Source organism: Tympanuchus pallidicinctus, unplaced genomic scaffold (assembly GCF_026119805.1).
Source record: "Tympanuchus pallidicinctus isolate F22 unplaced genomic scaffold, pur_lepc_1.0 scaffold15, whole genome shotgun sequence".
In the NCBI taxonomy this organism is placed as follows: Eukaryota; Metazoa; Chordata; class Aves; order Galliformes; family Phasianidae; genus Tympanuchus; species Tympanuchus pallidicinctus.
Window position 1 is genome coordinate 25,806,897 of NW_026294669.1, and position 15,537 is coordinate 25,822,433.

The 15,537-nt window shown below is 36.5% G+C and overlaps 1 protein-coding gene across 9 annotated transcripts in view; it reads left to right on the forward strand.

Annotated features, from left to right (window-relative positions):
* HYCC2 (hyccin PI4KA lipid kinase complex subunit 2) overlaps nt 1–15,537 on the forward strand; it is a 54,182-nt gene that overhangs the window by 9,731 nt on the left and 28,914 nt on the right. For 7 of the 9 annotated variants that reach the window (XM_052676316.1, XM_052676313.1, XM_052676321.1 and 4 more), the window contains 3 exons: nt 9,369–9,473; nt 12,000–12,078; nt 13,010–13,111. In XM_052676316.1, the coding sequence (XP_052532276.1) occupies nt 12,028–12,078; nt 13,010–13,111 (153 nt within the window). In that variant the 5' untranslated portion in view covers nt 9,369–9,473; nt 12,000–12,027. Of the gene's footprint in view, nt 1–7,563; nt 7,691–7,949; nt 8,125–9,368; nt 9,474–11,999; nt 12,079–13,009; nt 13,112–15,537 lie in introns of those variants that run through there. The other 2 variants (XM_052676317.1, XM_052676318.1) reach the window with 2 other exon arrangements.

The window sequence follows — 15,537 nt, forward strand, 5'->3', positions numbered from 1 at the left end:
TATCTTTAGCAAATGTTGAGGTATTTCAAATTTGAATTCCATTGGGTAGATTGAGATGGACAAAAATATTTTTCCTGCATCATCCAGCTTTACGCAGGATTCTAGTAATAGTTATTGCTATTTCTGTGAACTATTGGGAAATTCTGCTTTAGCAGTGTGTGTGGGCTTTGGACAGATTCGTAGATTGTGGTGATTATCTTTTTGTCTCTGTGAATGCAGGCGTTTCAGCTTTCTGAAATGCAAAACGTTGCAATTAGTAAATTTTGCGTATGCCTCACATCTATGAGAAATGAAAAAAGCTTTTATTAGCATTTACTTTTTTTATTGCCTGAAAAATGTTTGAAATTAGAATCTTATTTTTTGGTTTTAATTGTTCAAAATAGGCAGGGCAGATCAGGGAACAAAATAATTAAAATACAGTTACGAAAGTCTTCTTAATACATCAGTTGGATAGCTGGCAGGTAATGCAAAAAGCATGAGAGCTTTCTCTGCCCTAAGTATGAAACTCCTGCTGCTCACTGATAAGAAATAATTATTGAATAATTGTCTTAAGTACCAATGTGCAGATAAGTGCAAGTACCAGGATCTGGGTTTGCATTTTATTCAGAATGGTTTTCTTGCATGCTGAAAGTGTCACACTTCCAGTGTGTGGGTTTCTTTTTGGTGCTGGTGTCCATGTGTGTGCAGCTGGTCAACCTTACGTTTCAGGAGGTTATTTCATGCTGTGCAGGTCTGCTGCCTGCGTGCCAGCAACCTCAACAGTCCTAAACTTTCTGTCAAAGTTGCCCTTGAAACACCATCTGCATTTGTTTTCTGAAGCACGGTGTGGTATTAGAAGAGTACAATTCCTTACACCACAAGTGCAGAAACAAAAAATCTGAAGTGCCTGCTGCTTGCGTTTCAGTAAATACTCCTGATTGCTGTTGGCACGAATCCATAGGGAAGCAATGAGTGGGACATTTAAAAGACTTTCATTAAAGTCAGACTCTGATTAATTTCTTTCTTTGCTGATGCATTTGAAGAGAATGAACTGAGTTTGCTGTATTGCCAATATAATTTTTTTCAAGAAGAAAATGGAAGTTCAGCAATAGTTAGTATTATTAAAAAAAAACAAAAACAAAACGAAACAAAAACGAACCCTAAAAACAAAGGAACCTGCCTTGTATATGTTGAGTGCATATTGAGTATTTCATGTGAATGAAGGAGGGCTGCTCTGAAAGTGACCCCTCCTATGTTATTCTGTTGTCCCACATTGTGGGATATTTGTACGGCTGTAGAGGTTGAACCTTTCCACCAATATCCCATTGCTACTTTCAGAACAGAATAGAATTTCTGAAGGAAGTTTCTTTTTGATTAATGTTGGAAAAAGCAGGAGTAAAACTCTGTGATATGTTTGCATTTAAGGCCATCTTTGGTCTTTTTCCAAAGGTAAGTTTACTCAGGAGACTTGAGGGAAAGAAAAACACAGTCCTATTAACTGCTTTTGAAGCTGGTTTTAATCAAGAAAGCCATTTAGTATTACAAACAAAGTCCCAGAGCTTCTCTGTCTGTGGGTGAGGTTATGCAAAAAATGGCTTAAGTTTAGAACACGGAGTACTCAGTGGTTTTTTTTTTTTTTTTTTTTTTTTTTTTGAGGGGTGGATGGGAGAAGTTACTATGAGAAAATGTACATATGAAGTTGTAGAGCGTTGTAAAATTCATTTCTCCCTCCATACCAACCATAACTGGAAGAAGGAAGGGTACCCATGAAGCTGTGTGGATTTTTCAGTTAAACCTGTAGCTATTAGTAATCTTGAAAGACCTCCTACCTTCTGGAAGTAAATTAGGACAGTATTTAACAAAAACTTAATTTTGTTCAGGCCGTGAGTAGAAGATGTACATAAAAACAGTAGTATGCAGTCATGCCCCTTTTCTCTATTTCACCATCACTCCTATATGAAATTCAGCAATGGCTGATGTGGGGAATGCAGTGGTGTGTTTCGGTTGACATCACTGAGGCTTTGGGTGCTCGGCATTCCATCAGAAAAGCCCATGGAAGTCCCATTTCCCCCCTCTGCTCCTCTAGGTATTGATCTAGCTTAGATAAATGGAAAGCATTGTGGAAAGTCTTGCCTAACAGAGCACACAGAAGGTCTGGCTGGTTTAAGTCATGCTGGGTTTAAATTGCATTCCTAAAGACATTGCATGCAAAAATTCGCCTTGAAAAAGATAAGTTTCAGGTTTAAACCCAAGTAAATAAATAAACAAGTAGCCCTGGAATACTTTGTGTTCCTCACTATTAAAAAAAATGAATAAATGAGATGTTTCACGCTAAGATGTGAACTCATCCTTTCTTCGGAGCAGTCAGTGTCTCATGTTCTAATGGTAGCTTGAGAGTAAAAGAGTAACAGCTGTGTAAACAACATGCATTGTGCTGAACTAGTCAGCAATGAAGATTAATAATTAAACTCATACCAAAGCAAAATAGGAAACTTCTGTAGATCTTGCACTAGTTTATGCTTACAAATGTTGTAGTTCTCATCAAGTTATTTCTCAGGGGATTAACCTGTAGTTCCATGAGATAGGCTGCAGAATGGTCTCAGTAAGCTGAGCTTCAGTTTAATGAGGATTTTGAATACGGTGATTAAAAAGAGTTCAGTTTTCTGTAGAGGCATTGTTTCTTTGCCAGGTTTCCATGGAGGGGAGTCCAACAAAAAACAAACTTCATTTCTGGAGGAATCTTGTTGTAGTTAATAGGATTGGTCAATTAGGACAAGACAGTCACCTTAACCAGCTGGGTCAATTGCATGGATTGTTCATGTCAAAGTAGCAATTGATGGATCTATGTTGCACAGGATTTAGATAAGATCTTGTTTGTTTGTTTCAGACTGCATCTTTACTATGTCTGCTCTGCCTTTAGAGAACACTTCCTTGATGTAATTGACTTCATCAAGCAAAACTACGAACCAAGGTGGTCAGAAAAGAAATTTGCATGAAACGTTTTCACGTGTGAAGAAATTCATGAGTTGCAGACAAACTGGCATGGGAAGAGTTACTGCATATGAGCTGATGCTAATAGAGGAGAAGTCTATATGGTTTAGCGTGGGGTGGGTTATCACACAGGGTCCTGACAGGAGGATTTAGTGTAGGATGACTATAGCAAATAGTTTCTAAGGAAACTACTGCTGAGAGGATGTACGAGGTAAAATTTCTATGGCAAGCCTACGTTTGTGTGTATATTTAAGTGAGTTCAATCTTCGTAATAGAAAAATTAATGTGTTGCTATATTTAAGAGTGCAGGATAATTCCTTTGGTGTGTTGTTGTCACCAAAATCACATAGATGAAGTAGAATAGTATTGTCAATGTCTCTTTCCACAACCTGGATTGTATTAACTCTTTTCTGCTACATTCGTTGCATGAATTCCTAGGAGAGAGATGTAGCTATAAGTGCATAAGGTATGGCTGGTAGTTTTTATTTTTTCCTTTGGGTCTTTAGACCCTAAATAATTTATTTGGGTCTTCAGACCCAAATAAAACAGAGGCAAATAAATTTCTTTTTCTTTCTCTAAAGTTACTTTTGCAGCTTTCCATAACTGCTCTATGCAATACAGTGTGAATATCAGCTTTATAGTTAAGGGTTTTTTTTTTAAACTCTGCTATGAAATGCTGTATTAGCCTGGATATTGCTAATGTGTCAAAGCAAGCATGGAATTCATGTATTGTCTGAGTGTTTTGAGTGATTGAGGCTCGTCTAACAAGGCTGGCAGTGTAAATCCTACATGTAGAATACATCAGTGTTTATATTTTAATGTTGGAATGCACGTCTGTCAGCTAAGCTGAGAAATTACCTAAGAAGTGGAGTTGGAAGAGGGGCTCTGTCCAGCAAAAAGAAGACTTGAGCTGATGGAATCTGTCCTGTGAACATTCTTCTTGCTGCCTTTATCCATTTTCCACCTTGTTGAATTGTTTCTGTGCTCTGTGCTATGGAGCTGTTACAACCGAGAGAGTCCTGCGCTGTTTCCAACACAGCGATGAGGTTGTGGTTCTCATTTGTTGATTATAATGGGCTTTGAATTTGTTTTTTGATGCCTTTATCAAAATGGCAGCTTATATAATTGTCTGTTAAATATGACTGCTATAGAGTAGCCTATTTATGTAGGTGGGTTGAAGGCAATCATAATGCTATTTTTATGTCTATTATAATCATACATACTCTTCAAAATCAATACAAGAAGTAATCCATGAACTTTTCTCATTGTAGAGGCCTGTGCTAATGGCATCAAACACTACCAAATTGGCATTTCAGCTCCTCTTTGTAAAGGATGTTCTTGTTTCTTTTGGGATCATACTGTCCCTTTTCCATTGTGGAAATAAGAGCATTCTGTGGCTGTTCAGTACAGTCCAACAGCAGCTGGATGCAGATGCTCATAGGGGCATAGAGGTTCAGAAGGAGATGCTCATAGAACTTTTTGTGAAGCAAATTGATTAAATACCAGCTCACACCATTATGTTTTCTACTTTTTTCTTATTTATATTTTTAAGAAGTAATCACATAGAACAGGTATTGTAAATATTTATATAAAATCTCTTCTTGTTGCATTCATGGTACTTTATCATGAATCCCTGCTCGTAGCATAGGAAACTGTATACTGTTAGAAGCCTTGATTTTTTTTACCTTGTTATGTTCTAGTGTTTGTTTTGTATCATTCTCTTACAGAATTCCATTCTGCCTTCTCTGCCACTTAATTCTGAGAGCTTTTAAGGCATGGGGTTTTTTTTGTTTGAATTTGAAATTAATCCTACATCTTTAATTCCAGGTTAGAAGTTATTTTTCACTGTCATTACCTTCATTACTTACTTCTTAAACACTTTTGCCCAATATATGTAGGTTTTTTTCAGGTTTCTTGAATCAAATGTGGGCCAGTATTTCAAATAAGACCATGTTATTGATTTTGTGTGCTCTACTTATGTATTTTCAGAATTACTTTGTACCACTTGTGTTGTTAAAGAGCTCGAGTGTTTTTCCAGCTGCTTTTAAATTCCTCAGCAGATGTTTTCAGTAAGTAGTTGAATGTATTATCTGTTCTTTTCCATTCAGACTTTTAAACTTCTGCACTCGAGTAACTCTATGTGAGAAGTTCAAATTGGTTTCTGTTATCTGTATTTGTCAACGCGTTGCCTTGCTTCCTTTCTCAGGAGTTCAATATAGCTTTGTAGTGGGGGGAAGGAGGAATGGAGGACACTTGCTATTTAGTTCTGAAATTATTCTGAATCCAAGGAATTTAATGCTGATTTACTTCAGACTAATGGTGCTGTGTTGATGCTTTAAAAATCGTTCTTTAAGTACACTTCTTTCCATGTTTAATAATGGATTGTATATATGAGAGGAGTAAATATATAGCTTGGAACAGCAAGCTGTATTGATATTTGTTTTCCTTTCTTCTAGGCCTACTATGAGGCAGTAGTGTTCTCTTGCATAAGCGTCACTGGCGAGGGATCATAATGCTGGAAGCTTTGCTGTTGTTCAGATTTCTCCCTGCTCCAGATTTTCATTGCATAATCTTCTTGCCATAGACCTTGAGGCCAAAATACGCAGTTTTCTTATTCATCATGCGGCTGTGACTCAATTACATGCATTGTGACATCTGGCATATAAATGTCAAGAAATATGCTCATTTCTGAGATGCATGTCCAGTTTATGAAAATGTCCCCCTTTGTTTTGAAGCTAATATAAAATCCAGGTTCCTTTTAAAATAAGTAAAAACAACAGCAACAGGAAAACCTACATGCTGCCTTTCCCAAATCTTCCACGCTTGAGTAGTCACATCTTCTTGGATGGCAGCAATTACTGGTATCTGCACTTCTGAAAATTATTTTCTTCAGCATTGCTGGTGCCATTGGCTCTGATTACTTGAGTAATTGTTCTTCTGTTGCAAATAGATCGTGGTTAGTGTTTTAGTGGACCTGTAAGTAATGTAGTCAGAGTTGGTGCATTTTTGTTTCAAATGTAAGTGAAGCACATGCTCTGTGATGACAGAAGTTGATTAAACTCTTTCTCATTTCCATCACAGTACAATTAAAAAGTTTTTCAGTAGTTACCTATGTGGATTCTTATTTTTAAGTTATTTGTGCACAGTATGAGCTAATTTGGAGAATGCTTTAGCTTAGTATAATGCTGTTTAGATCCCAGCTGTAATTGCAGAGGTGACTTCTTTTGAGAGCAGAATGTTGTAGCTTCAGTGTTGAAGGTTCCAGGTCTGATGATTAAGAAGCCATAGTCTCATCCTGAGTCTTTTTATGCTGAATAAACCAATTCAGGAGAAGATGATAACAACCATAAGTGCTTTTATGGGAAGCTTTCCAGTAATTAATTTTTATATTTGGTTTTAGCATTGAGTGACTGTGTTCCCATCTAGAACTTTTCTGCTTTAATGGGATTTCAGACTTGCTTGTTTGTGTGATATTAAAGGAATGTGAACAGTCAGTCTCTGTATCAAAATATTTGAGTGTATTCAGTTACTGCTGTTACTAACAACTAAATCTGTGATTAATTGTTATGATTCCTGCTTAAGAACTTTTGAGTGATAGTAGGAGAAGAACTAGTTCTTTTAAAGTAAATACGTTTGCTTTGGGAGAGACGTGAACACTTTGGAAATGAAATTCAGTACTCTTAGTTGAGGCTGCTTACCTTTGAATAAATATGCACTGGATTTAATGCAGTTGAACCAGTTTATTTTAGAGACATACCCCCGTGGTGTCTGATATATTTATTTTTCTGCAAATCTTAGATGGTGCACGGCAAGCCTAGAAGTGAATATAACTATGAGGCAGGCTTTACAGATATTGGTGTGAAAATCCCAAAGCATGTCTGCATGTCAGGTGGAGACAGCCACACAACTGCTCTGCATGTGTTCTTTTCTGGACAGTGGCAGAGTGTGCCTGGTGCAGCCTGGCTGGTGCCTGAGCAGAATGGGGAAGTTCCTGCTGCTCCACCAGGGCAATTTGGCTCTAGGCTGGGGACAGTGGGGGGAGGGATGGCCACTGGGCACTGAGCTTATGCTCATTGCTCGTGGAGGGAGTCAGAGCTGTAAATGTGTCCTGATTAACTTGAATTTTTGTACAAGTTCTTACAATTGTTTGTAACATCCAGGTCATTTGAAGGGAAAAGCTAGTTTGTCCTAAAGCTGAACTAGCATAGTAATCCTAGCTGAAACAGGTGTGGACTATGTCTGAAATGATACAGCAGAACTGCTTGTCTGCATCCGTTTTAAGCCATATGAGCAAAGCAAGTCTTAACATCTGAAGAAGTCTTCTGAGAGAAATGCATATGTAGCTTTGGAGAAACAAATGGTATCATATAAGAACCATGTTGAGGTAATGTAGGAAATTTTCAGTGAGTAAAAAAGGATAGACCATACAGTAGAAATGGCACAAAAAAAAAAAAAGTTATGTAAAGCTATTTTTTTCCCCTTCTTTTAGGACAAACAAATACACAAAACACGCTGTACTTTTATACTTAATGTAAAACTGTTAAAATCTTACCCTATTGCATATAGAGTTTCATACTGACATTATTTTTGCAGGACATGGCGTAAGCTCTGTTTCAGCAGTCACTTTCAAGACAGCTCCTGCCTTCAGGCAGCAGGCATGGCCGTGGTTGTAAAGCTGATGTACACTGAAATAGTTCCTCCAAACAGGGCTTGCTTAAAGGTCAAACTCTGGAGCAAAAGTATGTATGATACTGATGGGGAAGATGGACATTTCCTTTTTCATAGAATCTAGCCACTAGATGAGCTTAGGCTATCATATGAGGTTGCACCTGAATTTTGACCCTTGCAGAGCTTACAAAGCTTTTCAGCTTAATGCGAGCTGTTTTGCAAAAAAGCTATTGTGGGATTTTCTGTTAGGCTAAATAGACATGGAATGAATCATGCAATGGTTTAGGTTAGAAGAGGCCCTAAAGACCATCTGGTTTGTACTTGTCTATTGCAGGCAAGAACACCTTCCACTAGATCAGGTTGTCCAGGGCCTCAACCAACATGGTCTTGGATACTTCCCGTTATGGAACATCTACAGCTTCTCTGGACAGCCTGTTCCAGTGTTTCACCACTCTCTGAGTAAAGAATTTCTTCCTAATATCCAATGTAAATATCCCCTCTTTTAGTTTAAAGCCACCTCCCTTTGTTCTATCACTACATTCCCTGATAAAGAGTTCCTTTCCAGATTTCCTGTAGGCTCCCTCTAAGTACTGGAAGGCCACAGTGTGTTCTCCCAGAAGCCTTCTGTTCTCCAGGCTGAACATCCCCAGTTCTCTGTCTCTTTCTAGGAGAGGTGCTCATATGGTCATCCTCGTATCTGTACTCTGAACTTACTCCAGTGGTCCACAGCTTTCTTACGTTGAGGATCCCAGAGTTGAACACAGTACTTCTGATGAGACCTCACAAGGGCACAGTAGAGGGGAACAATCACCTCCCTCACCCTGCTGGCCACCCCTCTTTTGATGCAGCCCAGAATCTGAATTACATATGAATTGCAATTTAGTCTGAAAAGAAAGGCTAACAGGAAGTACCAATCTCTAGCTAGCATGGAAGACAAATTAGAGGAAGAAGGGAGACCTTTTTCATAGCTGGAAAGTAATTAATTGGAAAAGCAGTATGGAATGGAATATACTCATTGTTCATTTACTTTAGTTTTCTATTAGAGGTCTCTGGATACTGAAATCCTGTAATTTAGGCTATGCTCATCTCTGTGCTCTTCACCTTTTGCTCAGCTTGAAGAGATCTTGCAGTGAAATGTGAATGTGAGTGTAATGTAAGATTTTTTTTTGCAATGAAATTGGAGTTTTAGCTCTGTAGGGAATACGTATTAAGAGCAGTGGCAGTAAGGAAGAGTCCTTAATATATTCTAGTTATGATTTGGACCTTTTTAATAGGCATATGTTCTCCCAAGTCATAAAACTGATTCCATTCACTTTTTAGAAATGTCATTCTCTTTTCATTTATCTTGAATCTTTCTTGCACTGTTCTTTGTATGAAGTAATGTTTCAGTTTTCCTTTTGTATATGCTTGTACTACTATAGCACTGAGGTGTAAAGGTTATCCACATAGAGAAGATGTCTAATAATTCAAGTAGGCAATCCTTGCTTTCTTTCCTCCTGCTCAAAAGTTGAGGGCTTGTTGTTGTCTTTTCTTTGGTTTTTGTTCTTAGGAACAAACTGCTTTGTTACAGGAAGGCCTACGTGTTTTTCACAGACTTGATAAAAAATGTTTCAAAAAAAAATTTTTAAAGACTGAAAAAAAACATAGAATCATGTTTACACATTGCTGTTTCTTTATTGTATTTTTCCTTCCTTTGTGATAATCATTAATAATTTATTTTCATCTTTCAGGAAACAGGACAGTATTTGAAGGCTTGACAAATGCATCCCAGGCTGAAAAACTGCTGCGTTTCTCCTCCTCTTCCCCCTTTAGAGAACTGACTTCTTGAAAGAGAGGTAACGTTGGATGTTGCATTTTAGGTAGAATTTTTTTCCAGAGCAAGTAAGCTAAAATTGAACTAAATGTGAGCTTCTTCAGCTTTTCCTGTGATGTTTTAAATTAAGTTTTATCCCATTCTGATGTCTGATACCTGTTCCTGTATCTATTGAAAATGATGTCTTCAGAAAACTGTTTGCAGAGAGATGTTTAGTTGTACTGTGTTATTTTATGGTATTATTTAGCAGTGCTACTGTTAAAGTGAGTTGTCTGAGAGTTAATTGAATTTGAATTGCTCTATATTACATCTGAGTCTGATATCTCTTAGGATATTTAAACATGCTTTGGGAATTTAATGTTGTTCCTTAGTTACCAGGAGTTTGTATTCTCTGAAGGATTTGCTCACTGCCAAAGGCTGTGCTACACTGCGTGTGCAGCCTCATTTATACAAAGATGCCTGACATGCTTCCCCACACAATTCTGATATTGTATTTCATGTCATTTTCTATTTAAAAAGCACTGACCTGTTCTTAAATGCACTTCTTTCTTCAGAAATCAGAGGAAAAATGTTCTAAGACCAAGATAGATGATTCCAATCATGTAAGCTGGCTATTTGAAAGCCACTTATCAGGGGCATCCGTGATGTAACTGTTATATATCAAAACTGTAGCTTTTGTTTGAGCTTAAATAGTTTCCAAAATGCAGCTGGGGGAAAATTGTAGAAAGTAAAGATTTCACTTCATCTTTACCTGCCTTTTTTCTGTAAAATTAACAACAAAATCTACCAATAGTAGCACTTTAGTTATTTATGACGTTGTATGTATTTATGGGACTAAAGTTGACAGTTATCATTGGGTTTTAGGAGTGTTTCTTCCCATCTCAGGCTGAAAGAACTTCAGAGAAGGGTGACCATATTAAAGGCAAAAAAAAAAAAAAGTTTATTATTATTGATTGTTTTTTTTTCTTTTTTAAAGGAATACTTTGTATCAGGTGGTTATTTATAGATTTTTTTTTTTTTTTTTTTTTTTTTGAAAGTATGATAAATATATCTGACAATGTGGGACAGCTTTATTGCACCTAACTGTTATGTACCTCGGTCATCTTCTAACAAAGAACACAAAAAAAGTAACTAAAATATGTCTTAAAATACAGTATCCCTTCACTTGTTTCTGTTCAGGCTGCTGTTAAATTGCTGGTCCTGTGAAAGCCAGACTTTTGATGACCCTTAACTAAGAATCACTGCATCGTGTTTGATATGGCTCCAAGAAGTTCTTACGTTTTATTGTCTCCTTAGTTTATCCCTTTTCAGGACATTCTTCATGAAGTTTTCCTTCTGGTTGATGTTCTTGCAAGTTTCTGTGCTGCCATTAGTGGTTAAGTTGCAACTAGAGACTTTAGTTCTCCGTAACTTTTTTTGTGGATGAAAGTTTGCCCAAATAAATATGTTGAGTTGTGTTGTCAGAGGAATTTAAAATGCCTCAGAACATTCTGAATAGCAATTCGTTCAACTCTCCTTTATCCCTTGGCTAGCAAATCAAAGCTTCTCTCTGAAGAATAAGGCAATAATTAATTGAGAGCAGGGAGAATAGTTGTAGTTTTGTTTGTTTGTTTTTTCCCTCATAGTTCAGTAGATTGGAGATGTAATCGAAGTCCATCTGAATTCCTTACTGCTTCAATCCCCTCAAGATTTTTTTTTTCCCCCTGTCACTTCATACTCAGGGTAAGAGCTTTATCCCAATCTCTTTGTTGTGACCCACAAACAGTGGTTGAAAGGAGACTGTTTAATATATACAGAACAAACTCAAAACCCTGGTAGGTTCTTTGTGTGTTAGTAAAGCCAGGAATGTGATTTAAATGTTTTTAAAATTTCCAGTATGTAACCAGTAGCATTAACTATATGATTAGAAATGTACTACAGTGTTCAAAAAACTGAAACAAACAGAAAACCCTGCTAGCTCATAGGCGCGTACACAAGATAGTTCTCTTCTCCTGTAACAGTGGTTATGTCAGACCCAAATCTTTCCTTTCTGTCTTTCCTTTCCCTCTTTCCTTTTCATCAGAACGTTAAGGTCTGTGTATGCCACGTAAAAATCTAAGATCTAATCAGTAATCTAAAGGAGCTGGGAGAACTCTTTATTATATAACTGGGATTGCCAAATAAATCACCCAGCACGGTATGCTGGACGGGGACTGTGTGTACAGAGAGAATAACATCATCTTTGTTACACTTCATTTTTCTTTATCTGCTCTGTTTGCTGCTTGTTAGGTCTGTGCATTTTAGCCCGAAGCACCAAGTCCCTCTTTTTCCTTCTCCTTTGTTATCGTGCAGTAGTTTAAAAGAAGAATCTGAAGACAGCAGTTTTTTGTTGTTGTTTGAAAATGGGGCCAGTTGTCAGGATTGCCACTTTTCATCTTGCTGGATATTATATAAATCTCTTGGGAATTTATTAATACACTTTCATTGGGTTAGGATTTTACAGAACCAAATTTTTCTACCAGAACTCTTCCTTACTTTCTCTTTTTTTTCCTCTCTTTTTCTTGTAAAGGTAAGGGAGAAGATACAGACGTGAGAAAATGCTGGGATCAGAACGGGGTGTGGTGGAAGAATGGCTGTCGGAGTTCAAGGTGCGCTGAGAGGAATGATAGCTGTACCATTGGTAACATTTTCAATGTGATTACTTCATCTTTCAAGCTCTTATAATTAGTGACACATGCAAAGGTCTATGTAAATTAGTCAACTGGTACCTCATATACAATGCATAGTCCCAATAGCAATTCTTTTTTTTTTTTTAATTGTATCATACAACCAAACATAGCCTGTTGTAACAATGGAATTTTTAAGGTGTATCTTACATTCTGTTAACTTGATTTACACAGTAGCTGATAGCTGGATAATGCTACCTGCATTCCTGATTGAGCAACTTCTTTAATTTTCCTTTAGAATACCAAAGAAAATGTTTGGCTGCTTATTCGATTAGTCTACATAAAATGAGTTGTTTTATAAAGAAGAATCTGAAGTATTTTTAAGCTGGTTTGCTTGTTTATATTTATGGTGGATGAAACAGCAGATAATGCATAAGCAGGCAGATGAGATTTCATGATTGATAGAATATTAATCTGTTATTTAAATTAATAATAATTCCTCTAATCACTGATATCTAAAAATTCATTACGTAGTGTTATTAGGAACTTGTTGAGGAGCCAGAGATACAAAATGTACAGACATAATTCAGTGGTGGACTTTAGGATATAGTTGACTAATCAAGTCTTTGGAAAGTGTCCATTAAATAAGGAATATTGAGAGAACAAAGTGTCTTAATTTCAAGTTGGATCAAATAATTTTACAAAAGATGCATCTGAAACTGCTTTTGAAGATAACTCTGAATGTTGCTATGTTGCCCCCAAATGCAGTTATATGGAGCAGAGCTGGTACTGAATGAACTAGATAACAAGTCCTAAAATTTACTCAACTTCAGGAATTGGGATAAGGATGAATGCATTTGTACTTGTGAACACTGATTCATCAGAGTAACTTCTTAAAATTATTATTATTTAGGCATTACCTGAAACACAAATTTCCAGCTATGCAGCTACGTTGCACCGAAAAAAAACACTGGTACCAGCTCTTTATAAAGTCATTCAAGACCCGAATAATGAGGTAAGAGACTTAAAAAAAAAAAAAAAAAAAAAAAACCAACAAAACAAAACACAAAAAACATTTGTTTGCAGTTGTGTTGCTTCCACCTCTATAACTAAATGTAGAGAAGTTGGAGAGGATGAATGTCCTTTCTGATGTGGTCTGACAGGGGTACTATCCCTCTTATTATTCTCTTCAATTTTGGCATTCACTTCAGTGCTTTTCTGATAAGGCACAACCTCATTTTCTCCCCAGAATACAGTTTATACTGTCTGCTCAATTTTTCCTGTCACATCTGACAGTTGCAGTTGACTTCGAGTTGCTTCTTTGGAAAATAAGCTCCTTTCAGGTGCAACAGAGTAGGACTTACAGTGAGAACCTGATAAGTCTGATGTGCATCTTACCTGGTGGCTCATTACGGTGGAGGAAAGAATTGGTGTATAACTCACTATATGCAGTTAAAATAAGCAGACTTTTGCTTATACTAGTATGATGTTTGTGGAATTTGTTTTTAACTACTATGAACAAGTGCAGGAAGAGGACCCCAAAACATAAATATGTATGATTAAAATTAGCTTACCCTTGTCTAGAATTAATTTTGCGAATAATGCTAAAGCTGTGCTTTCCACTCCAATGGCTTTTATTATGATCATTTCTGGAAAAGTGTCTGAAATGTGCCTTCTAAATGAATTAAGGAAGTGTACTGCTCTGCAGTGTGAACTGTTTCAGATAGAATGCTTCAAAATATTTGATTTATCATCTGTGATCTCTTGTGTATTTATAGATTTAATGGCAAGCACGCACACTAAGGAAGCTTTTTATTTTCCTAAATGCAGCTCAGCTGCTTTCAGAAGCTGGATGCTTGATTGAGCTTAGAGGAGATTACATAATTCTCATGCAAAAAGAGCCCCACTTCCTATGTGTTAAGGTCATTTCTGTGTTATTTACAAACCACTTGCATAGTGACGTTTTTCTTTGTACTGAAGCTACTGTTACTCTCTGACCTGTAGCCACCACTGCTACTGTTACTTTTGAGCATACTGTTACTTAAGAGCATAGATGCACTTCTGTGTGTCGGTAGACTTCAGAGTATGTAAGTGCTGTCCTTTGCTCTGAGAATAAGCATTTGGTTTACTTTTTATGATACAAAGAACCAGACTTGTCAAAAGAGCATGTTCTTAAGGGTCTGAGAGTGATTTTAAGTTACTGCACATTGATGCTTTCTTATTCTACTCTTTGGAGCTGCTCGTGCTGTTTAACAGGGCCTGATTCTGATCTCAAGTATAAGATGCATGATCCTAAATTTGAGACGAACTTCAAGTTCTGGTTGTTAAGGTTGTAAGGTTAAGTATGTATCTCTGAACTTAGATATAAGGGGTGCAACCACACAGAAACCTCTCACAAAAGTATAAAATAAATTACTTTGTGTAATTCTGTATATTCTCAATATTTTGCTTTAAGTGAGATTTTTTTTTTTCAAGTGCCTTATGGGGTTCTGGTGGTTTTTGTTTTTGTTTTTTCTTTTTTTCTTTTTTTTTTTTTTTTTAGAAAGGTAACTGATTGCTTATGAAGCAAAAGCTTGTGTTGTAAACCACTACTAAAACTTTTAAAAGGGAGGTTACTGTTTGGGGCAAATACTAATTTTGCCAAAATCAGTACTCTCTTGGTAAGACTAGGGCTGTTGATTTGTTGATTTAGCATGAAACCAGCATGTTTAAGAACCAAACCAAGCAACTAAGGTGTTTTTCTTGTTTGCCACCTGTCTACCAATTTCAGAGCTAACAATTGAAGGCAAGCAAACTGTCAAGTTAAATACAACTGTTATTTGTACTTGTTAGGAAATTCCTTGAGTTTCTTAATATGATAAAGATATCGGCTGGAACAGTAGGTTAGATAGAGATGTTTTTTTTGTTTTTTTTTTGCTCATGAGTGGCTTGTTTAACTGAGTAGTGTATTTTTTATTTTATTTTTTGCTTAATATTTACTTTCTAAGATAAAGTAGTTTTGAAGTACTGTTACTTTCATATAGTTTCTTAATTTTTTAAATTGGTTTATAGTTATAGAAATGTTTTATAAATCTTAAATCAATGTAGTAATGAAATCTAAATACTGACTGTTCATGTGTGGCTGTTTCAGTTTAACCTGGAAAGCTCAGCCCTGAAACGAGATGATGACCTTTGCAATGCCAAGCATTTTCCAGACATAGTACTTTTCAAATAATAACTAGTTTCATTCATTGTCTTATACTTAAGCCTAAAATAAGCGTGTTATTTTTTGTTGTGCATTAATTAATCTGAAAAGCAAGCATTTCCAGTCTTTGTCATGCAATTTATACTGGGTTTTGAACTTTAAGATATGGCAGTGACTATTTAAGATGTGACAACCTCGTAAAACAGGCCAAATGTGAAAGCAAACAGTCAGCTTCCTTAAAACATGACTAATGTGCA